The following is a 23,522-nucleotide window of genomic DNA, read 5'->3' as shown; positions in this document are numbered from 1 at the left end:
GTTCCTCCCAAGGTGCATCACCTTGCACTTGTTCATGGAGTACCTGTGCTAACACTTGCAGCAGCCTGAAAAAGATAAAATGGATCAATACTTTATAAACTGAGACTAGGAACCCAAAGTACAAAATGACTTTCAAATTTGCCCCTCATTTCCATGTGCTCAGAGAGAGCAGGTTCTGTTAAGGGAGGGAGGGGGAGCTGCAGGGGAAGAAGTTGGGAAGGCCACCTGGCCCCCCAGATTTATTTCCTTGATGTAGAGGTAGGAGGGAGACAAATTCAAGATAAAACTCCAATAATTAGATTCTATACCCATGAAATTATAACAAAATTATGCATTTTCCATATATGGAATCTAATTATTGGGAGTCAACTTAAAATTCAGTGTTGTATTATGTTTGAGTAAATATGGTATCCAGGTCTTTGCAGCTTTCCCAGGGAAAACATAGGCAGCTACTGCTGGGGTTGGGTAGGGAGCAAAACTTTGTGACTGTTCTGTTAATCCTGGCGATGACCCACTGGTGTTGCTTGGCTCAACCAAACTACCCAAATCCTCTTCACTTCCCAAGCTAAGTGGTATGGGCAGCCAAAAACACCTGCTAGGTCAGCTATGGGCCTAACCCAAGCCAGCTGAGAACCCGTCCAGCTGATTAAACTGGACCCTCTGCCCCAGCACAAGAGGTTCAGGTCTGCTTTAAAAAAGCAGCTTCTGTAGCATAAGCCTCTGCCAGGGGAAAGACTATGTGCTCGCAGCCAGCATCTACTACTCCCTTGGTTGAATGCAGGAGCAGACTCAACTGATTTAGGTTAAACCAATTTAAAGAACTTCTGTCTCAGACTCCTTCCTGTTTTAATTTAACTTACAGTCTCCCAGGATGCTTTGCAGCTCTGGGCTGGGCTGTGCTGTCTGATCCAGTGGAGCAGGGTTGGCCCCACCCCTCTGGTCCCTAGCTGGAACACTATCACTGCTCCGGGTGGCTGAGAAGGGTGTAGGGGTAGGGTTGGGAAACTCTGCTCAATACTGCAGCTGGGGTCTGCCTAGCAGGGGCTCCAGGCACACCCCAGCTATGAACTGTGTAGGCCCGCATGGGGGTTTAAATCCCTCCCCAGTCATACTTGGCGGCTTTCTGGGGTCTGGCCATGTCCACACCCCTTCCCCCACAAACTCCTAGCTTGAGCCGGGAAGGGGGAAAGCCTGGAGGGCTTGTCTCCAGCCTTCCAGTCACTGCTGAGGGCAAGGGAGGGCTTGCTCTAGTGCCCCTCAGCTTTTAGTCTGAGCCTCTGCAGGCATGTGACTGCATTTCTGGAATGAAAAGTGAATGTCTATTTACTTGCTTCTTGGTTCAATCTGCTCAATATAGACTAACCTGAAAAGATTGAACTGATTTAGGCTTGGGTTTTTTGAATGTCTGTACTTAGCTTCAATGTGGGTGATTTTATCCTTAATAACTGATCCAATGCAGGGCCTTAATGCGCTCAGTGTAATTTGAAGTGCATTTACTTTTCCTAATAAAGGGAGGGAGAAATACTCACCTTCTCATGTGTAATTTATTAGACTGGTTATGTTAGAATTAATTTTAATAAAATAAACCAAACAAATCACTAGAGCAACTTAAAATGTTGTTTTCACATTGCAGTGATTTGAAATAAATGTGGGGTAATTTATGTTTAAACCAGTCTAATTTATGTTTATTTGAGTATGTCTCTTAGAGATAATTCAGGATAACATATTAATAATACCAAGCATGTTGTTATGGTATGTAGTTGCTAACCTTACTTAGGTTAGAGACTGCCTAATAAATTTCTCCTCTTCGTTTCTTTATGTGCAACAATAAGTGATACAATACAAACAAATTGGTTCAGTGTGAGATCTTGTAGACATGAGTATAAGTAGAGCATATCTACAAAGCACCTCTGTACATTCCTTACTGTAAGCTGGGAATATCTTTGACATCTATAGAATGGGCAGATATGAAGCTGGTGGGAATGTGAGTGAATGGAAAATCAAACTCATTGTTTGGGAAAGTAACAATTGCATGAGATTGATAAACCAATCCTTCAAATGTTCGCTCATTTAATAACAGTTGGTAGTCCTCTGGGGGCATTTTTTTTTTTTTTTGTGGTTTTCTTGATCATTTGAAATAATATAAATTATGACATTGTTTTTCTTATGTTCTGTACCAGTCCTTGATGCATATAAGTTCTGGAAAGAATGACCTTTCATTCCCCACCCCCTGCAAATCTTTGAAAGGTTTAGATTGTTTTCCTCAGTCTAGTAACATGCAGTGGGTACAATAGCATCACCTTACTGAGAAAAATGATTGATTCTGTCTTGGCCTCTATTTCTAGTTTTCATGAAAAAAAGAGAAGCACTTTTTTGCTATTGCATGCTATGATTCAACTGTTCATTTTGCAATCAACTATTGTCAGGATACATTGTTCCTGCAAGTTTCAGTGTTGCTAACTTCAGAGGATTTTTTCGTTCTATATCACATGGTTCTAAAACACTGAAGAAAACACATTCGGTATTACTTTTTCAACCTTCTTTTCCCCCATCAAATTTTGTAAAGTCACAAAAGGAAACTGATGAAGCAATTTAAACGTATTAATAGTTTTAAAATGACTACTTTATGTTCATAAGTATTTTTTTTGAACTATGGTATGCTAAAATTATAACTGTAAGTGTACAAAGGTATCGCTATATCAGAACTTAGGGAGAAATCCTGGCCCCATTGAAGCCAATGGGAGTTAAACATTAAAGACAATGGAACTGAGATTTTATCCTGTTAGTATGTATCTAATAATATAGTGCTTGTTGTTGAATCCTGTAACTTTTCCATTATCTTTTTAACTGCAGACTGCAATAGAAGATGGTGCACTTTGGAAAGTAGTTTCTTGAGTTACTATGAAAACGATAAGGCAACCACTCCTAATGGTATGATAGATATCAGTGAAGTTATCTGTCTTGTAGTGCACAATTCTGACTCATTTTTAAATACAGGGTAAGTTCCAAAAGTAATCACTCCATACATATTCAGAAAAATCCTTTATATGTCAAGTGTGACATGGTGATATATTGAATATTCATGACCAATTTCCCTTTCCTGGTCTGACCTGTTCCTCAAGTTAAAACAGGGGTTGGCAACCTTTTACTAGGCTGGACCTCCCCTTGTGACCTCTCTGCCTCTGCAGGCATCTATACTGACTCCTCGCTTAATGTCGTGGCTACGTTCTTGAAAAATGCAACTAAGTGAATCCAATTACATCACAGTAGTTACCTACTGGCAGGCAGTGGCCAAACAATATTATAACCAAACATTGTGCAACTTTAAATGATTATAGACCAGCGATGTAATAACACTGACCTGGTTAACGCTTTTTCATTAAGTGAGGAGTATCTTTACCATATTTTTTCCATACAGTACACTCTGAATATAATACATACCCTATTCTGAGAAGGCCCCAAGGAGAAAAAAACAATATTACCTTGAAATACAAGTTGTGGGTATCTGAAATCTAGGGTCTCCAGGACTGAAGTTGGGGGGCTGTATGCCAGGGCTGGGAAGCATATGCCAAGGATGAGGGTTTGGAAGTTGGGAGCTGTGCACAGAAGCAGGGGGTCATGTGCCAGCTCTGATTCCATGCACTGGGGCCTGATCGGCCATGTCAGTGCTCGGGCTAAAGTTAATATGAGAAAATATGGTAAGCTCTGGATTCTTCTCTAGCTCATATGTGCTCTGTGTAAAGGGGGTGTTAGCAAGAAGGTAGCCCATCACTCCTCCACTGCAGCCTCTACTTGCAGTTATTGTGAGAGCATAGAAAACAAGGAATTAGAGTGGTAGTTCAGAGGTGAGAGTGAGCAGAGACTTCAGCGGGGAGGTGAGAGAGCAGCCCTTGGCACAGTGCATGGATTGCTGGAGTGGCAGCTAGGTTTGGGTGGAAATGTGAGCTGGATTGGCTGGCTGTTCTTAAACCACAGGTTGGATCAGACCTTTATGGACTTAAACTAGGGGTTCACTGATAGGGATTTTTGAGTCTGATGCCAATAGCTGATATTTAAGGAGACATATTAGCTGATACTGATCCAATGTCTGATACAGTAGCAGGTAAGTCTGGTTTAGGAGAAGGGGGGAGGGGAAAGGGAAGGGGCGTGGTGGGGCAGCTCAAGGCCCCGCCATGAGGGAGCGAGGCTGGGGTAGGAGCATGCGCTGCCCAGTCAAGGTGGGTGGACCAAGGTCAAAGTTGAAGCTCATCTGTGGGTCATGGGATGGAGCAGGGCTCATCTGGGGGGTGCAGGAGGAGTGGGAAGTGGAGGTGGCTTCTGTCACCATGCACAACTGGTCCAGCGACTTATCTGCTGGTTCCCACCACTGCTGCTGTCACTCATCTAGGAGGGTATGGGGGCATGTGCCCCCAGATCTGCACCAGGCAGGGCAACCTGGGGCCAGGGCTGTTCCCCACGATGCCTGGGCCACCCGGTTGGGGTGTGGGGCAGGTTGTGGTGCTGCTGACAGCAGGGGGCTATGGTGAATTTTGGGATGGCTGCAGCCCCACCTGTAGCCCCCTCCCAGTGACGCCTCATCCCACCCCATGCTCCACCCTGATGAGGCTCCACTGGGAACTGCCCTAGCCTCAGTCTGCCCCACGCAGATCCAGGGCCTGTTCCTGGTGGAGATTGAGTGGGGTGCAGGGTAGGGCTGGCAGTGCTGGGAGGAGGTTACGGGGGGTGCAGCCACCCAAAAATTTGATGTAGCCCCCTCATGCTCCCCCCCAGTGATGCAACCCTATGGCCCCGCCCAGCCTAAGCTCTACTGGGAACAGCTCTGGCGCCAGCCCGCCCAGTCAGCACAGATATGGGGGCACAAGTGACAACAGCAGGATGAGTCATGCATAGTGGTGGGAGCTTCCTCTGCCGCCTCATTCCCCGCACCCCCCCCAGACAAGGCCTGCTTGTCCCCCACCTGCTTGCCCTGACTGAGAAGCACTTTCCCCTGCCCCAGCTCCAGATCCTGCCTCCTTCCCTCTCTTATGGCAGGGCCTTGATCTGCCCCTCCATGCCTTCCCTCCTCCTTCTCCTCCCCCCGCACCTTCACAGCTGGAGGCAGCTCTCCACACTGCAGGCTGTGTCTTCACTGCCTATGTGCTGCACTGTGGCTGCGTGCAGCGTGGGCATTTATCAGCGCAATTATTGGCCACTTAAGGCTGATATCTGATATAGATAATTTGTTTATATCAGTACCGATCTGATAGCGGACCAATGTATCGATGCACCTCTAGCTTAAACCTATATAAATAGAATCCTGGCTAAAACATTTTGCAGGAGGGTATAGTCAAATATTGATGGCAGATTAGAGTTGTTTGGAGTTATATAGGAGTAGTTCATACATATTTCAAACTAGGGCTCACTCTATCTTCTGAAATGAGCTCTGTGTTCTTTGACATAGAGAGCAACACCCCCTCCTTTTTTCCTTCTCTATCTCCTGTACAACCTATAGCCCACTATTCCTACCACCAAGTCATGAGTATAGTCCCACCAGGTTTCTGTTAGACCCACTAGGTCAAAGCTATTGCTTGCAAGCAAGAGTTCTAGATCCTCTTACTTGTTTCCCATGCTCCTGGCATTTGTCTATATACATTTAATTCTCTGGTGGTTGCCCTGAAACGCCCCTATACTCCTGTCTAATAGAATCTTTGGGACTTACCTGGGCTGATCTTGTGGATGTCTTATAGTTTACTGTTCTGTGGATCCCTCCGTCCTCATCCTCCCCTTCCCCTGGTGAACCTAGTTTAAAGCCCACCGGAAGAGATCAGCTGACATAAAAGAGAACACACGCTTACCTTTGGGGGAGAGATAAAGCCAATCCCACCTGAGCATGTCTCTTGTTCGGAAGTATGGGTTGTGGTCAGAAAAGCTGAAGCCTGTCTCGTAACATCAGCTCCGAAGCCGTAAGTTGACCTCCATGATGCAGGTCTCATGGTGTTGTCCACGTCTGCTCACTGGGAGGACAGATGAGAAGACCTGTCTCCTTCAGCTTTGCCCCAAGAGCCTTGTAGTTCTTCATGACCTTGTGGTCCTTTCTGTACCTGATAGGAATTCACATTTTCCTCATTTTATCCAAATCCTTAATATAAACAGTATTCTACCCAACAATAACCTGATGCTGCTGAATGGCAAAACTCCAATTGATTTCAGAAGAGCTTAACGGTGTTTTTAACCAGGATCCAACCAACCCACATTTGACATTTCTGGCTCCATAATTAATTCATTGTATTACTTGCTGTATCCTAAATATCTCTGCCTAGAGGAAAGATGTAAAATTGCAAATAATTTGCCTTATTTATTTCCTTTTTGGAAATATTTGTTCTTCCAGTGTTCCACTTGGAGTGGGCTCTGTGATTATCTTCCTTATGGCTTCTCTTAAATTCTATGCTGTCATTAACAGTGCATTGCACCATGTGTCTGTTGAGATGTGTATGCTACTAATAAGAGCCAAGTATTACCATAAAGCTTCGACAGGTTTCATATGGAATGAGGAAGGGTGGTGGGTATGAGCCATCCCTTTAGTGTATAAATGCATCTGAACCGTTTCCAGGATGAAGCACAAGGTTACACAAAGAATATTGGAAATTTACCATTTTTAATGATATGTGGATTAGGACCAAACACTTTTTTCAAAGTGTGGTTTGAAATTCAGACCACTTTTAATTTTAATTCCAGTACTACAGCTAGAAAGAAAAAACGTGAAGTTTGGTCAGACAATCTTTTAAATATCAAGTAGCTTAAGCTTAGTGAGGAATCATTTGCAGGATCCTTTTTCAGTGAGATAAACAGTCTGTTTTTATTCTAGAAACATTTAAAGCATTTTATGCTTAACAAGGATTTATATTGAAATTACATAAAATATAATATCAAATAATTCCCTTCCAATTACATTTTCATCTTGGTGCTGATGAAAGGTCAAATATGCAATAGCCTTATGAATGTATTATTGACATAAAAGATAGTGTAACCATTCTACCATGAATACATTATATAAACTGTTCTGTGCCCATAACTAGTTTTATATGTAGTATCAAAAGAGAAGTGCAGATAGATTTTTCCATAGGAGTGAAATACTGGAAATATGAGGAAAACTTGAAATCTTGGTTGTTTTGTATTATGAAGACTAAATAAATAAAACTGCTGTCCCTCCTCCCTGTTTGCTTTAGGACCAACTTTACCTTTGAAATCTATTTAATGTCAGAACGTGTTTTCCTGTTTGGAGCTGAAACTGCATATTCACAAAGAAAATGGACCCAAGCAATAGCCAAGGTAATGCTGATAATTATCTGTCCAAGTTAGGCCAAGAGACTGCACAAAACACAAAGTGGCATTGTTAGCTTAGAATCCTGTGAGAAAACAGGTATAATGAATACTGATCTATCCAGCATGCAAAGGTTTCCCTTACAGCAGCAGAAAATATTTTCTGCAATAAATCTTTGAAATGAGATAATACAAAGAAGCACAAGGAGAAATGAAACACAACATTCTGATGCTGACCTTAAGAATACAATTGTTAATGTTCTAATATAAAAGTATGTACTCCATATCAATGGATTCTGATCCAGCTCAGATGTAGCCATACACTCTTCAGCTGATGTAAGCTCAATTATGCTTTTCACAAGCTTCCTACTGAAACGGAATTCCTGACAGATTTGGTACAAGGTGCATGAAAGATAACATTTATAATAAAAAGAGACTGCAATTTTAAGAAGACAGAAACTTAAATATTTTATTTTTAATATATTTTAAAAAAATCTGCTGCTCCTGATTATACAGTTGGATTTAGCATTTAATTTAAATAAATATATTTTATTTATAGGAAAGGATATAATATCTACATATATTTTATTGTCATAGTCTTTCTTCTTAATATACTGACTTCATTTATTTCTTTATTAATTTATATACTTTTCTGTATCACAGATATTTGTTAATATTTTCGTATCTCATTTTTCTTGGCAGAATTTTGTTTCCATTGTGGCTGGGTGTTTGTTAGAGAGAGATTATGATCTCATTGGTCAGTTATATTACAAAGATTGCCATAGCATTGATCAGTGGAGAAAAGGCTGGTTTGCTATAGAAAAGTCAAGTCTGCATTTTTGTCTGGAAATGGAGAATGCTCAGGAGGATTCAATATATTTGAGAAGACTACAAGAGCTAAGTAAGCATTTGCAAAATGCTCAGATTAGTTCTAAAACAAACTGTGCAACTCATTCAAACTGTCGTTCTGAAAGTATGTGTATGAAATTAAAATCATGGTTGTTCACCATGGTTGTTCGCATACGTTTGTCAAACGCCATCCCTCTGTATTGTGTATACTGTTTTATATATCATACATCATTCATACATAAATTTCTGTTTCTATGTTATAGTGGTTGCTTAAGTTAGAGCTATCTTCAGAGTTTCTTAATAAGCCCATAAGAATATATAAGAATGTAACTGCTGTTTAACTGGGTTAGACCACAGGCCCATCTATTCCAATATCCTGTCTCTTGAAGTGGCAGAGAATGGTCGCTGAGAGGGGGCGTAAACAGAGCATGTCTGGAATTTTCTACACACCACTCTTTGTTTTCTATCCTTAAGCCAATTTCTAATCCACAAATGGACCTGCCCTCTAGTCTGTGACAACCCAGTTTCATTTAGAGACTTTCAATGCCTTTTTGGAAGTCCAGATATACTGTGTCAGTTGGACCACTCTGATCCACTTGTCACTGACCTACTCAAAGGACCCTAATAGTTTGAGGCATGACCTCCTTTTAGTCATGTTACTTTCTCCCCATCAAGTCCTGCTCAGTAAGAAAGGTCTGTTCAGGTTACAGTGCTTTCTTTTGTACAAGAGTATAGGATCATAGAATAAATATGTAACTCCTTGGGTCTCTTGTCTTTTCTTCTTGATGAAATATAAATGTTCACTACATTGTGCAATCCCGAGATGATTGACTAGTCTAATTTTAAGTTACTAAAATTTACTGGGAAACTAAAATCCCATTGGAAAACTATTTCACAGGACAATATATTTTTTTCCTATTTTTTTCTTATATCAAACTCTCCTTCCATCAATAATAAATTTTTCAGTATGTACTTGCACTTAATAACTCAGTGGGTGTAATTAGTTCTCATAGTTCCCATAGTTTGTAGGGTCGGAAGGGACCTGAGCAGATCATCAAGTCCAACCCCCTGCCATGGCAGGAAAGAGTACTGGGGTCAAATGACCCCAGCAAGGTGTTCATCTAGCCTCCTCTTAAAGACCCCCAGGGTAGGACCCAGCACCACTTCTTTTGGAAGTTGGTTCCAGACCCTAGCCGCCCTGACCGTGAAGTAGCGCCTCCTGATATCTAGCCTAAATCTACCCTCTGCCAGCTTGTGACCGTTATTCCTGGTCACTCCTGGCAGTGCTCGGGGGAACAGGTACTCCCCCAATGCCTGCTGGTCCCCCCTGACTAGTTTGTAACAGGCCACCACATCCCCTCTCAGCCTTCTCTTGTGGAAGCTGAACAGGTTCAGGTCCCTTAGCCTCTCCTCATATGGCCTGCCCTGCTGCCCCCTGATCATGCGAGTGGCCCTCCTCTGGACCCTCTCTGTGTTGTCCACATTTCTCTTAGGTTTTGAGCTCATTTTAGATTTGTCTACGATGGATATAATTAAAGGCCAGGTCAGTGTGTTATGTAGGGAAAAATATAAGATTAGAGATTTATCCTTTTGATAGATGTTGTTATATCTAGCTGGTTAGATGTTATACATTATACTCTGTATAGATCATGATATTATTATATTTATCTATTTATAGCTTTATCTACACTGCTGCTGCATCTGAAACTACTTTGCAATGTCCCCATGAGAGACCTCCTTATATGAATACTCTGAATCTCCATTTTTCTTGCTTGTGTAACTCTGACATAGTGTACACTTATGCACTTGACTCCTTCCCTACCCCTTCCTTTTTCTGAAAGTAGTATTGCTCAGCTCTCATAAAGTTGACACCTTTTTGATAATGCATTCTGTACAGCTATCTACCCAACCTGTCCATCCTCCCTAGTTTCTAATATTTAGTTGCCAAAAAGTAAGGATCCAACTCACTAATGAGGGAAATGAATTATACTGGGGGCAACTACAGTTTACAATGTAGTAACTCTTCACAGAACCACACTCAGCTGTCTTCTCAATATTTTAAAATCTGTTAATTTTAAATAAATCAAAGTATATATGAAATTTTAAAAAGCACTTGATACATACATGGGGTATACTTATTAAAGTTTATTGAAATTCAAGATTTAATTGTTTTTGGAGACTAAGAGGCAACATGCATATGAGGGTATTTCATAAAATCTGAATTCTGAGACTTGCCTATTCAGCGATCCCAATTTGTTGTTAGATCAATTTTCAGTTTAATCAACTTTTTATTGTGAGCCTATTACTGTTTTTAGAAGTAGTGTTACTTGGGAATTGTATATTTATGCATTATATGATGGAAGATGATTGTGCATGTGCATATGTACATCCTCCACCCCTATAAAAACATTGTGTTAATCATAGGGCTGGAAGGGACCCAGAAGGATCATTGGCTCCAGCCCCCTGCATGAGCAGGACAGACATCTGGGGCCAGATGACCCCAGACAGGTTACTGTCCAGTCTTCTCTTGAAGACCTCTAGGGTACATTGCACCACCTCTGGGGGGAGCTTGTTCCATAGTCTGGACACTCTAGTTGTAAATATGTTTTTCCTAATGTTCAGCCTGAAAATATGTTCCAGGAGTTTGTGGCTGTTGTTTCTAGTTTTTCCTCAGGACACCCTGGTGAACAGTTGTATGTATGCCTCTGATATAGCAGTAAGCTGCAGTCAGATCCCCCTCAGCCCTTTCTGTAGGCTGAAGAGTCGGAACTCCCTCCGCCTCTCCTCATATGGCTTGCCATGGAAATCCCTGATCATGCGGGTGGACCTTCTCTAGACTCTCTTGAGCTTTAGCACATCCTTGTTGAAGTGCATTGCCCAGAACTGGATGCAGTACTTCAGCTGCAGCCACATCAATTTTGAGTAAAGTGGGAGAATCACTTTGGATTTCTTTGGAGATGCACTGATTGATGCATGCCAGTGTTTTATTGGCCCCAACAGCTACTGCGTCACATTGCTGGCTCATAGTCATACTGGGGTCTGTTGTCACCCCCCGATCCCTTTCATTTGTGGTGCTGGTCAGGTTAGCAATGCCCAGACTGTAGGTATGCTGGGGGTTCTTCCTTCCCAGATGCAGCACTTAGCATTTCTCTGTTGAACCTCATTTGGTTCTGTTCTGCCCAACATGCCAGCCTGTTTAGGTCTGCTTGTATCTGCAGCCTATCTGATCAATATGGTGATGAGTAGAAAGGTTTGTGCTGAATTCGTGAATTTTCCTCTAAGGTATAGCATTGTAAACATTCACAGCCATTTGAATGCAAGCACTCTGTTGGATTTTGGCAATCCAATTAAGGCTTGAGCCTTTACAATGTGCCTTTAAGATGCTTACATCCAGGGTGAGGTTAATCTGATATAGCACAACATTAAGATGCATATTGCTTTAAAAAACTGTTAATATTTACTTTTTCATTCTGCGGAATTATTTTTTTTTCTTGATATACTTCTGAATAACATTGTAATTCTTGTTGTGCTTTTTGTAATGTTCAGCATAACTATGGAAAAGTATGCTAAATTGACAAGATTTGAAGAATGTAATGTTTACTTTATTTCAAGTCTGTTAACAAAACAAAAATGTGTTTTTGTTTTTAGCAATCAGCAGTGTGATGCAAAACGGAGAAAGAATAGATGTCTTGCTGCTTGTTGAAAAAGGAAGGTAAATTGTTAATTTACATACAGCTATAGTATTTATGGTCTGATGTTTGTGCTTGCAGGTCTTAGAATTCTTCTTTAGCAACATCAACAGCAAAACAAAGTAAAAAAGTAAACATATTGAAAAAGTTTACTTAGTGGCCTAATTAAACCTTAAGTTTATGTAAGAGAATGCTAAAACATCTATTTTAACTGTAAGTTTTCCAGTAACAAATGATATACAAAAAACTAGAACTCTTGGTTCCAAAATGATACCTTTTATTTGACCAACTGGAAAATGGCAAGAAAATTGTAGAAAAAGACAATTGTCTTGCCATTTTCCAGTTGGTCTAATAAAAGGTAACATTTTGGAACCAACAGTTCTTTATATGTCTTTTTGTCTCAAACCAACATGGCTACCAAATACACCCCCGATAACAAATAAACCCTCTCAGATGAACCTGTCCAAAAACGCCTCTTAAGAAATTACTGACTTCCATGGCCAAGTGGACAGAGGGAGTGAGATCTTTTCTAAACATTTCATATCTGTGTCTCAGTCTTGATATTAATCTACTGTATGTTAATCTACTCGTATTTCTAGGTTCTGTGTTTTAGTCATTTTAGAAGTCTGTGAAAGAACTTATACATTTTATCCATTTATTCATATTTAATGCATGATTTCAGTTAGTACATGTTGGTAAGGAAAATTATTTGTTGAGACCTAGTTGCAAAGGAATGTTAGGGTGAAAACAGATGTTGCTTTTGTGCTGCCATAAGAATTAAGGTGGTAAAAAGGTCAAATAAACAGATGTCTATGCTCCTTGTTGTGGTGGACATTTGCTTTAAGATGTGAGAGCACAGGCATCCTCAAGGTGCCTGTGCTCTCCAGCTATCCAGGTAGGCACTGTCAGAGCTTAAGGGGCCTGATCCTGTCTGGCTGTTCCTTGCTTACAAAGACTCGCCCACTTGCTCCAATTCTGGGGTTGGACTGCAAATGAACTTTCCTAGTGAGTTCAGTGTTTTAGTACAGTTCCTGGGCTGGGACTGCCAATCAGCTGATTGTTGCTTTCAGCCCTGAGACTTCACTGGAGCTGACTTTCCCTGCTTCCAGAGATACACCTACGGGGCACATCTCTGTAACTGGAACATGCTAAATGTCCCATAGGTACAACAGCCGGCATGTGCTTTGTCCAGTAAAGCAGATCAGCTGTGCTGGGACACTTACCTTCATTTGGTGATATCTATTTCTAGCCTTAAAGTAACAAACAGCTGTGAGCCATGTCTGTTTACTCAGAAGATTTTGTAGTTCTGATATCTAAACTCTGGAATTTTTTTGTACATACAGAGAAGCGTTGTCTGTCATCTCTTGACTGACTGGAAATATTCATAGAATCGATGGAATAAAACTCATACTACTCACTTATTTGTTAGCTGAATAAAACTTGTTTAAGAATGGCTTACCCAAGCAGTTAACAATTTCAATAATAGTTTCCACAAGCCAAATAGATGAAGGAAACAAAACTGATCCGAGAATGATAAAGATGGAGTAGTGAACATGAAAGATGGTTTTCTTAATGCCAAGTTTAGGTAGACTAGTACTGCCTTGAGGATTGGATATGAACTTCTCTCTAAAGCACTCTCATAATTAGGGAAAAGACTCCTCATTTGACCATGAAACTGTTGCTGCTTATATGATATTGAGGAATTTGAACAGTTGGTGACAGATTGTCTTGTCTGTCTCTCAGGGAGAAATAAAGAACAGTTGCTGAGTTGCATCTTTGAGTGATTATACTTTTATAGCAGACTTCCAGTATTGTAAACATCCCTGCACACAACTACTTTCAGAAGTTATTGGTTTATATTTGGAGAAAAAAAATCACTGTATACTTCTGTCTCCAATATTTTAATTCTCTCTCCAAACATTTATTTTTCTAAAATTCTAGATCATGTCAAAACTTATTATGGCAGTACAGATGGACAACTGAACCATATTTTCCTGAGTTTTTTTTTTTTTACTTTTTAAAGTATATTGAAAGGTGTGATGCTCAATAAAACATTCAGAGCAACTAGGGACACTGTTAGGCATCCTATTCAAGACATTGTGTGGCAGATTAATACATACCATATATCTAATTTCATAGCTATCAGTACTGAGCAAAACTGCTTTCTGTAAGTCATATTTTATTATTTCTTTCATTATAATATTTCTGTCAAGTAAAGACAGGTTTTCCCTGGACTGCTTTAATAGTTTAATGGGAATTCTGAGCTATTTGAAAATAATTTCTGGGGGGACACCCTCTGATTTATGGTGAGCATGAATATGTTGAATTTTTCCTTGCTTAAGTCTACTACAATAAATTTAAATACATAGTGTTCACATTATCTTAACCATTAAAAACCATATGGATACAAGAGCTCTGGTATAGTAATACTTGCTTAGGATATTGCTCTATAAGCATCCAGGTATTCAGCATGCATCTTGCAGTGATAAGCAATTTATTGTAACATAGTTTTTGAAGATTTTAGAAAGCTAAGCAAAACAAAAGATGTATGTCTCCAAACTCAACTTTGAGATGTCAGAATAACCAAAGTTAGCCCATTAATACCACATATAAGTAAATATCAACTTAGTGACAGTAATAGGGGTATTAATACAAAATTCAGAGTCTTTACGCTTTCAATCATTGTACCTGACCTTTAATCCTGTTTTTTGAAGTGCCCAAGTTCTAAACCTTCTCAGCATAAAAGATTTAATAATCTAATGTACTAATTAGAGTATTAATCTAATATGCTGCCTTCCCCAAAAGAGGTTCAGGATGGCTTACAATAAATCAGAAAAAAGTTGAAAGACAGGAAAAAATATTAAAATAAAATAGTATGTAATAGAACAAGCCTCTCAGACAATATCCCAAATTTAAACTCCTCCTGCACAAAATAAAAGGTCAATGTGCATCAAGAACATGTTCAGGCTTAAGCAGTGAGATAGCACAAGAGGGAAAGAGTTCTTGTCCTGTGGAGTATTTAGTGAGAATGATTTCCCATGTGTTTTCATCAGATATGCTTGGTGCACAGGTTGAAGAAGCTTTGAAGAAAGTTGGTCTCAGCTGACATTAGAGATTGTAGTGGAACTCAAGGGTCTCCTAGGTATGTAAGGCCCAGGCTATGTAGAGCTTTATAGGTCAAAACCTTAAATGGCACCTGAAAAGCTGTTAGAAGTCAGACTCTGGATCACTAGAGTAACATGCTCCTGGCAACCCGTCCCTGTCCAAAGTGGGCTATCTCATTCTGCACCAGCATGGACACCCTAGTTTCAATCAAGTGTAAGACTTTGTGTGGTCAACAGTGAGTATGACAGCACCCTTACAGAAGGAGCAAGTATGAGAGACCCTGTGTTGCATATTGATTACTGTGACAGCCTTGAAACCCTTTTCTCACTGGGTTGAACTACTTGATTGGCTCCAGTGTGCTTCTCTGCCTCCCTCACAGTATTTAAGCTTGCCTAAGCTTTAAAGCCTCTTGACTTAATTACCGTGCCTTCCCTTATCTTTGTTGTAACAAGATACCTGTGTTATATGGTATGGATCTAGTCATTTACCATTTTGGAATCAACAAGGAATTTGTTTCCACTGACCCAAATTGCCAGAAGTTTTGTTGTGATTATTTTTTCTCCTTTGGAGCTTCAGACAGATGCACTAGAGTTAATAACAATAGAACTTCAAGACTAATCTTAATTGTCACCTTGTGGCTATTATGAGTGAATGGCTAAAAGGTGCAGCTCTTAGGGCCTTGTTACATGGTAAATTTAGGTGGCTTCTGGAGCTCTTAACCTCTGGATTGGCTGTATGTTAACACCTTCAAGTGACTTAAAGCACATTTTCTGACTACGTTGATTCTGCTTTCTTCTCTTTCACAACAAACTAAAAAAGAAACACAAAATGTGAAGACATTGCGGTTGACAGCACTGACTTCATTTGTACTAAGAAACTTTTTACACAGGTTTCTAATACTGCCCCTGCTCATCAAACTTCTAGTGGCAGGTCAGAGATGATTTGTCACCTTTAAGGTGCAACTGATTCACTAAGCCAGACAACACTAAGTCAATTAATATTTGTGCTGGTATTTTTCTTGTGGAACTCATTCCTGTAAGAAAAAAAAAAAAGACCTCATCTTTGTGGATTGAAGATCAATCCATCTCCCCTTGCTTTGGGTTTCTACTGCCTCTCCCCCAAGGTAGGCCAAGGAGGGTCTTTCCCCAGAAGCTTGGTTATATGGTGGAAGCACCTTTTTGCTTCTGTTGGAACTAATGTAAATGTTTAGTAGGAGAAACTGGAGAGTGGGCAACCTCTTTGCAGTGTTCACATTAATAACAGTTCAGCTTGCAATTTAAAATCCTTCTCATGCCTTTGTCATTCATCTGCCTATCTCACTTAATGAGAAATTATAATAATAGCAAAGAGAGTACTGAGTTTAGGTCTTTGTATATTTTTTTCATGCATTTGTGACTTAAGTGTATTTTAACTCTATTTTTTATCCTACAAAAGATTAGGTACATAAAATATAATTCATAACTACCATGTTCTTAGTTTAAAGTGCTGTGGAAAAAAAATTAGAGTAAGAGCTAGGCACAAGCTTACAGTACTTAAGATGGTTTAACTTATTTGAGAGAGGTTTCTTATTTAGGGAAAATCTTTCAAAATCATAGAAACTTTGAACCATGGTTGCTATTGAAATTACTGAATAATTATAGCTGCAAATATACACAAAGTGGTTTCAGGAGCTAGAAGCAGTTTCTAAATTAAACCATTTAGTGTCCAATGATTATGTACTGGACCACATCACCTTTCTACGCTGTGTAATGCAGGTATTCCAGCGAGTCGCCGATTTCTTGACTCCGTCCTCAAAGAAGTTTTTTGGTTGCTATGACAGCCACTCTTGCACCTCTGCATGAATTGTACCTCTATTATTGGTGACAGTGCCCATGAAGAGCTTCTTCAATGGGCCGAGCAGGTGATAATAACTTGTCATAAGAACAGGACTATAGGATGGGTGTAGTAAGATTTCAGAGCCTAGTCCATGCGAAGTTTGGACAGTTGTCTCTGCGCTTTGTGGCCTCATATTATCATTCTGCTGAACAACACCTTGCTTAATTTTTCCATGTTATTTAGTCCAAATAGCTGGCTTCTGGGGAGTTTTGGAGAATGTGTCAACAGGTTTTGCTTTTGATGATGAGCCCCTGCTTTGTAAAGTGGGTAAGAAGTGGTCCCACGCTGTCCCAAAGCAGGATGAGCCAACTAGAGGATGATTGAGTGCAAATTTTTGGGTTGTAGTGAAGATGTGTATTTCCACTACATGTGGAGTCTTTTGCTCTTGGGATTGTAATGGTGGACCTAGGTCTCATCCACAATGATAATTTGCAAAAGGAACCCCTCACTTTCATTCCATACATGTTGCAAAAACCACACACTTTCACATGTCATTTGTGCATATCTGTCAGTTGCTTTGTCACCCAGTGGGCACGTACTTTCTGGTTATTCAGGTGATTATACAAAATAATTTGGATACTACAGTACTTATACCTACTTCCAGCACTGCTTCAGAAATGCGCACTTGCCTGTTTGCCTGCACAGTAGCATTGACCTTGATAATGTTGTCCTCCATCCTGGTTGTGTTTGGGCTTTCTGCCTGGGTTCATCCATTAGGACATGTGGTAATTTTTTAACTTCTTCACCCATTCATTGACTTCACATTGAGCTATTCTGTTCTCACTTTATTTGCCACAATCCTATGCTTCGTTTCACTAGGCAGCACACCTTTGGCCCACAAGAAACGAATGACTGAACACTGTTCTTCTTTAGTGCAGACTTACAGCTGTGCAGTACATTGTTTATGTCTTACCAGTGTCACGTGTGTTCAGCATGAAACAATGGGTGCAGTGGGTTCCCTGCTGCTGTGTAGTTTCTCATTTTGTCACCGTTATACAGCATGGCCAGACATTTTGCTCTTAGTTTCTGAAACACTTTTGTATATTCAGCACTCTTAGCAAGGAAACTTATCGCTAAGTTTGTGTGCTTGTGTGGAGTCTATAAACTGAATGTTGATCCAAAACAACTTAGATGGCCAGCTTTATTATGCACCCAGAACAGGCAGTTGCCTCAGGCAGCAAAACGTTTAGTGACTGTTTGTTTTGTGAGTGGTTTCAGGTATCGTGGTGTGCTTATTTTCCTACTTGCCTACAGCAGCAAGACTCAAAGTGAAGGCTGCTGAGAAGCGCACAGGATTTTCATAGTTTGAAATATACAATGAAAAGTTGATGTGTAGAAACCAGCCTGAAGATTTTCAGTTACAACCACTATGTCAGTACCAATTCTTTCTTCTGTCTATGAACCATCTCCTCTCCAATACCCCATGCTTCTTTCAAAAAATGATAACAGTAAGATGGGCTGTTCAACAAAGGAGAGCTACCTGCTTACCCCAGGCAAGAATTAAGTGTTCTCTGAAGTGCCTGAAGTATTTTATAGAGTTTTTGGCTGGTTTTTTAGGATATTTGTTTGCCTGCTTTTAATGAGGCCAGTCCTTTTTAAAGCAAAATTCCTACAAAATTGTTAATTTTCGCAATGATTTTAAGTTTTAAAATAAACACTTGAAAGTTGATTGTGTTTTTAGTCTTTGGAACAGTGTCTTTTTACCTTTGCTCAGTAAGATGAAAAGACACATACTTATTTTCACTGCAGACATTTAAAACAAAACAAAAAAACCTGCTTTACCAGAAGAAGCAGCACACTATTTTGATTCAGCTCTGCGATGTCTGTATAGATGGGGTGCTTCAGTGGGGGTTTTTGGCACTTGTAGCTAAAGCTGATTCAATCAGCTATTAGATAAAAGCTCCAAAGAAACCCCACTAAAGCACCCAAACTTTATAGATGTCAGGCAAGCTGGGTCCAACTAAGGCACTGCCTCTTCTGGCATGTGAGGGGCTCGGTGGAGTGCATTGATTTTAAAGTAAAGGACTAGGTTTTGTGTTGAGTTTTTTTCCTTAATGTCTGCAAGCAGCCTTAGAGGAATAAAGGATTTAAACCTATTTGAGAGTACATTGGAATACTGAAAATTATTCCATCGTTGACTAGATAATGAATTTGCTAGACTCAACTACAATCCGAATGCCACTCCTCATGACAACTGGGCTTCTGAGAGAACAGTGTCATTCTCTGAAGAACGCTATTACTAGGGGTGTGCGAAATGGGCAGTATTCAATTCAGATTTGACCCAAATCAGGGACAGTGATTCAATTAGTTGATTCGGATCATTGTCCCTGATTTGATTCGGCTGAATCAGAATCTAAAGGTTCGATCCATTGTTGTGCCCAAGTCTCATCTGACTAGGTGTTCATTCCACTGCCAAATGTCTTCCCTGATCTGTTATCACCACATAGCAAAAATGAGAAGAACTACCAGGAGGGTTGCCTCTTGTCATATTGGTATATATATTCCGCTCAATCCTAGCTGCTACATATTTGATAAATCCCTTCTGTAGTCACTTGCACTATGGAGTTTTCCTTGTTCTTCTACTCCTGGAAGTCTAATTAAGCTCAGTAGTGAATGGGTTTCAGGGATGAGTGGAATCCAAGTGGATAGTAGGTAGGCAATTATTTCACCTGGAGGGCTGCTTAATGAGTTTTGGCAAGTTGTTGAGGGCCACAAGAGTAGCCCTGCCCCTTGACAGATAACCTGACTCCTGGTCCCTGTCTTGGGACTGGAAGTACTGCCTTCTAACCCCTGATCTTTGGCACTGGAAGCCCCTCTCCTAGCCCCTGGGAGCACTCCTCTTGTGAAGTGGGGTTTGCTATCTCGTAACTGGAAAAAAAACCCCATTATATACTAAAAATCAAACACTAACAATAACATTTTAATTTTTTTTTTTTTAAAAGTCCTGATTTGTGTGTGTGTTGTTGTGTATATAGAAGTGATTGCATAGAGGGGTGGGTATGGGGTTTGTGTGGGGGTGTGTGGATGTGGGTGGGTATAGAGGGTTGTGGGGGGGTGTGCGTAGATGAGTATGGAGTTTGTGGGGGGTTGTGGGGCATGTGGAGTAGGATGGTTTCTGGGGTTTGTGTGTGGGGGGAGGGGGCGGGTGGGTGCGGTGCTTGTGGAATGTGTGGTTGTGTGGGGGGGAGGGTGTGGTTGCAGAGTTTGAGGGGAAGGTTTGTGGTATGGTGGGGTATACATGGGACCTCTGCATGTCCCCCTCTGAGCCATGGTGACCCATCAGCACCTCCCCTTCCCCACAACATCTCGGAGCCTGTGTACCCTCAGGCACACCCCCACCACTGCCAACAGCATGAAGCCCCAATATACCACGCACTTGTTTTGGACTCGGCCCACTCCACACCACCTGGTTGTAGTACATCCTGCCTCCCCTCTTGCACACCGCGGGGCTGGGCCGGTCCCACGGCGGGACTCCCTTTCTAGGCATCACTGGCTCCTTCTGGGCCAGGTGGAACTGAGGGACCCATTGCAGGCTGGACAAAGACTTGCCACAGGTTGGATCCAGCCCGTGAGCTGTATTTTGGCCACCCCTGGGTTAGCCCTTTGAGTTGACCCAAAGTTTTTTTGCGAAATACAGTCATGATAGTAGACATTTCCACTCGCTTTTGAGATCCAGTAAGCCGTTTTGACATAAGGGTCAAAAAGGCACATAGCTGAATAGAAGATAGTTAGTTGTGTTTTCAACCTTTTGTTCAGATTGTAAAGAGTTTTAACTGTTGCTTAAAAAATAATGCTGAACTTTTATACCCATCTGATTCTCAGTGGCTTTTTTGTACGTTAGCGTTCATTCACTTATCACCTTCTGGTTAGATAACCATAGCAATCTGCTTAGTAATTTTTCGGACACAGTAATTACTGAGTATCAGTGGAAAGGTTGCCAATTACTTAAGCTCTGTTTTGCAAGCAGCTTCATGCAGGTGTTCCAGCTTGCAGAATCAAGTCCTTGTACTAACATTTCTTGGGGCAGGGACTACTTCTGATAGCACTATAACTAAACTGCTGTTATTGCCCACTTTGTGGTTACTAATAGTAATTGTTTTTATGCAGGGCAGGGTTTTTTTCTGTTATGATATCAGTATTGTTATCTGGTGAAAGAAAAAAATAATATAGTATTTTGCTTGTGTTATAGGACAAGACCTTTTTGTTACAGATCAATCCTGGATGTGTTCCACCTCTGTAGTCCTAGTAGTGGGTTGTATGATACAGTATTTGGTTAATATTACAAACAAAACTTGATTTTTTTTTGAGTGTGAGTTTTTAAATGCATATTGCATGTTTTGAAGATACTTTTTCATAAATATTTTACAAGTGGATAAAAACACTTCAAACATTTATAGCTCATTTAATTTTAAAATTTCTGTACGTAGTAACATGTAATTCCCATCAGTGGTAGGAAAGCAAGGCTTCTCTAAGAACTGTAATGGGGAAAGGAATCATTTTCAAAGATCTCTCATATAAGAGATTATTGGAAAGTGTTTATGAAATTAGGTGGCTCAGTTATGAGATAAATGGGACACCCTTTTTACTATGTGCTGCTTTGTTTTGCCTTAAACTCTTAGTAAAGATATGTATAATTTTTTTCTCTGCAAACTAGTGGGGATTTGTATTTGCTTGCACCTACAGAAAAATGTGAGAGAAGGGATGAAAATGACATGAGTAGACAATGCCAGATTTGTAAAGCTCTTGCCACAAATATACAGTTTTATAGAAGGTCTTGCAAGCTGTATTAGCAAGTTTCCTACACATTATCTGATGCCACTATAACCGTTTTCCCCCTTCTTCCATTTCTTGCTATCTTCCAATTACTTTGTAGCAACATATTCGTACAGACATACATACCAAAAATGGCTTAGGGTTAGTAAATGCTTTGTTGGGTTTGTCTAGAAAGATTCAGCTAGTTCAGAAGAAGTATCTAGCAGAGGCACAACTATACCCAGGGCCCACTTCCTATATCTTTTGAATCAGGAGGCTTCGGCGTACAGGAGAAGCCGCAAGCAGTGACTGGGAATTTAAGTCCTCTAGAGTAGAACTGAGTTTTGCTGCTGAATTCCCCCTTCCCTTTTTGCCCCAGTTGCTCATGGTAAACAGGAAAAAAAACCCTCCTGATTTTGGTGGTGGAAAAAATGGGGGTGAACCCCCCCTCCACCCCACTCCCTGCCAGCAGCAACAAACTCCACTGTTACTCTAGAGAACTACAATTACTAGAGTGCCTTGCACTCTGTAACACTATTCTACCAAAAAGTGCAGGCAGAGCAGGAGGTGCCTCCTCCCCTGTCAGTTCTGGTATTCCCTCTCTCTGTCCCCTTGCTCTTTTTGCCACTGCTGTGAAGGACTTATCTATACATACACTTTTTGTCTTCCTTATGAGATTTACATACCTCTTCAGTACACCTGTCTGGGCTGAAGTGTCACATTTTGTATGGCACTTGTTCCTAATCCTGCTGATGAGATGCTACCAAATAATAACGTAGGCAGTTTAAAGTGCTCATTGTAGAAATGGTTAATTCTTCTGATGAGAATTAATGGCAGTTTCACTTCGAGTACCCTGTTTCCTATGGATTGTGTGGTGTTGAGAAGAATCCATTGAGATGTCTATTCTCCTCTCTTGAGCAATCCTCAAAAATAAATCCTTCCCTATTTCAGCTAAAAAAAAAAACAAAAAAAAGTATATATTTCACATTGCAGAGGAAGCTGTGCACATCTTGTTGGAAAGTAACTTAAAGGGCTTCTAACAACGAACCAGAATTGTGAACGGCTGCCAGGAGATGCTTGGGAGCTATGTATTATGCTTCAACCTCTGTCCCAAAATTCTGAAAGCACTGCCAAATGTTCAGATTTGTTGTTTAATGGTGCTTGTAGCTGTTCACTTCTATTTAGCCCCAAAATGACTTCTCTTTTCAGAAACTGTATTGGAACATATGGGCAGATGTAAAAATAGGCCTGAAAAGAGTGCATCTGCCCTTTTGGTGCATGTAGCAGGCATTTAGAAAAGAAACTGCAATATATAAACATAATTTAATGTCCGCTGCCTTGGTATTTCTATCATTCCTGCCAGGGAGCTTGCATGTTTTGGGTGCAAGATGATATAAAAAAAAATATCACTAATGTAACAGATCAGTTGAAATTCAGTTAAACCCATCTCATCTCTTCTGAAGGGAAGAGGAGAATTGTTCTAAAAGAAATCTAAAATTTCAAACTTTAAATTTTAATTTTAAAATTCTCAAAATTCCATTTGGTGGAAAAAAATGTAAAAGTCCTTACGTTAGAACATTGTTAAATCAAATATTCCATGTTGATGTTATTCTTTAAAGATTTAATTGTATAAAAATTCCGTTTGAAAAGAAAATTTAAAGTAAGTCAAAGGATTTTATTTTTAAAAATTCATAATAGAATTTTTGCTCTTAGTGACTTGTTTTTTAATTCTAATTAATTTTTATCCAAATCAATGCCATTTTGTGACATTTAGAGGTAGAGACCTTTTTTCATTAAAATAAAGTTCAATAGGAGATGTCCAGTCTAATCTATTTACAAATGAGCAGCAAATTCAGCAGTACATTCTTCCCAATGTGGAAAAGATAATTAGGTAATTTAACAATTTAAAATAATCAACACCAATCTCATTTCCTTCTATGACCAGGTGACCTA

At 40.3% G+C, this 23,522-nt stretch overlaps 1 protein-coding gene across 2 annotated transcripts in view; it reads left to right on the top strand.

Moving 5' to 3' along the window:
- Positions 1 to 23,522, top strand: part of ARAP2 (ArfGAP with RhoGAP domain, ankyrin repeat and PH domain 2) — a 214,050-nt gene that overhangs the window by 117,863 nt on the left and 72,665 nt on the right. For both annotated transcript variants that reach the window (XM_019553196.1, XM_019553195.1), the window contains exons 16-19: positions 2,854 to 2,998; positions 7,206 to 7,308; positions 8,002 to 8,200; positions 11,797 to 11,860. In XM_019553196.1, the coding sequence (XP_019408741.1) occupies positions 2,854 to 2,998; positions 7,206 to 7,308; positions 8,002 to 8,200; positions 11,797 to 11,860 (511 nt within the window). The remainder of the gene's footprint in view (positions 1 to 2,853; positions 2,999 to 7,205; positions 7,309 to 8,001; positions 8,201 to 11,796; positions 11,861 to 23,522) is intronic.

Source organism: Crocodylus porosus, unplaced genomic scaffold (assembly GCF_001723895.1).
Source record: "Crocodylus porosus isolate Cpor-Errol unplaced genomic scaffold, CroPor_comp1, whole genome shotgun sequence".
In the NCBI taxonomy this organism is placed as follows: Eukaryota; Metazoa; Chordata; order Crocodylia; family Crocodylidae; genus Crocodylus; species Crocodylus porosus.
Note: the sequence above shows the minus strand (reverse complement) of the source record. Positions and strands in the feature narration are given on the sequence as shown.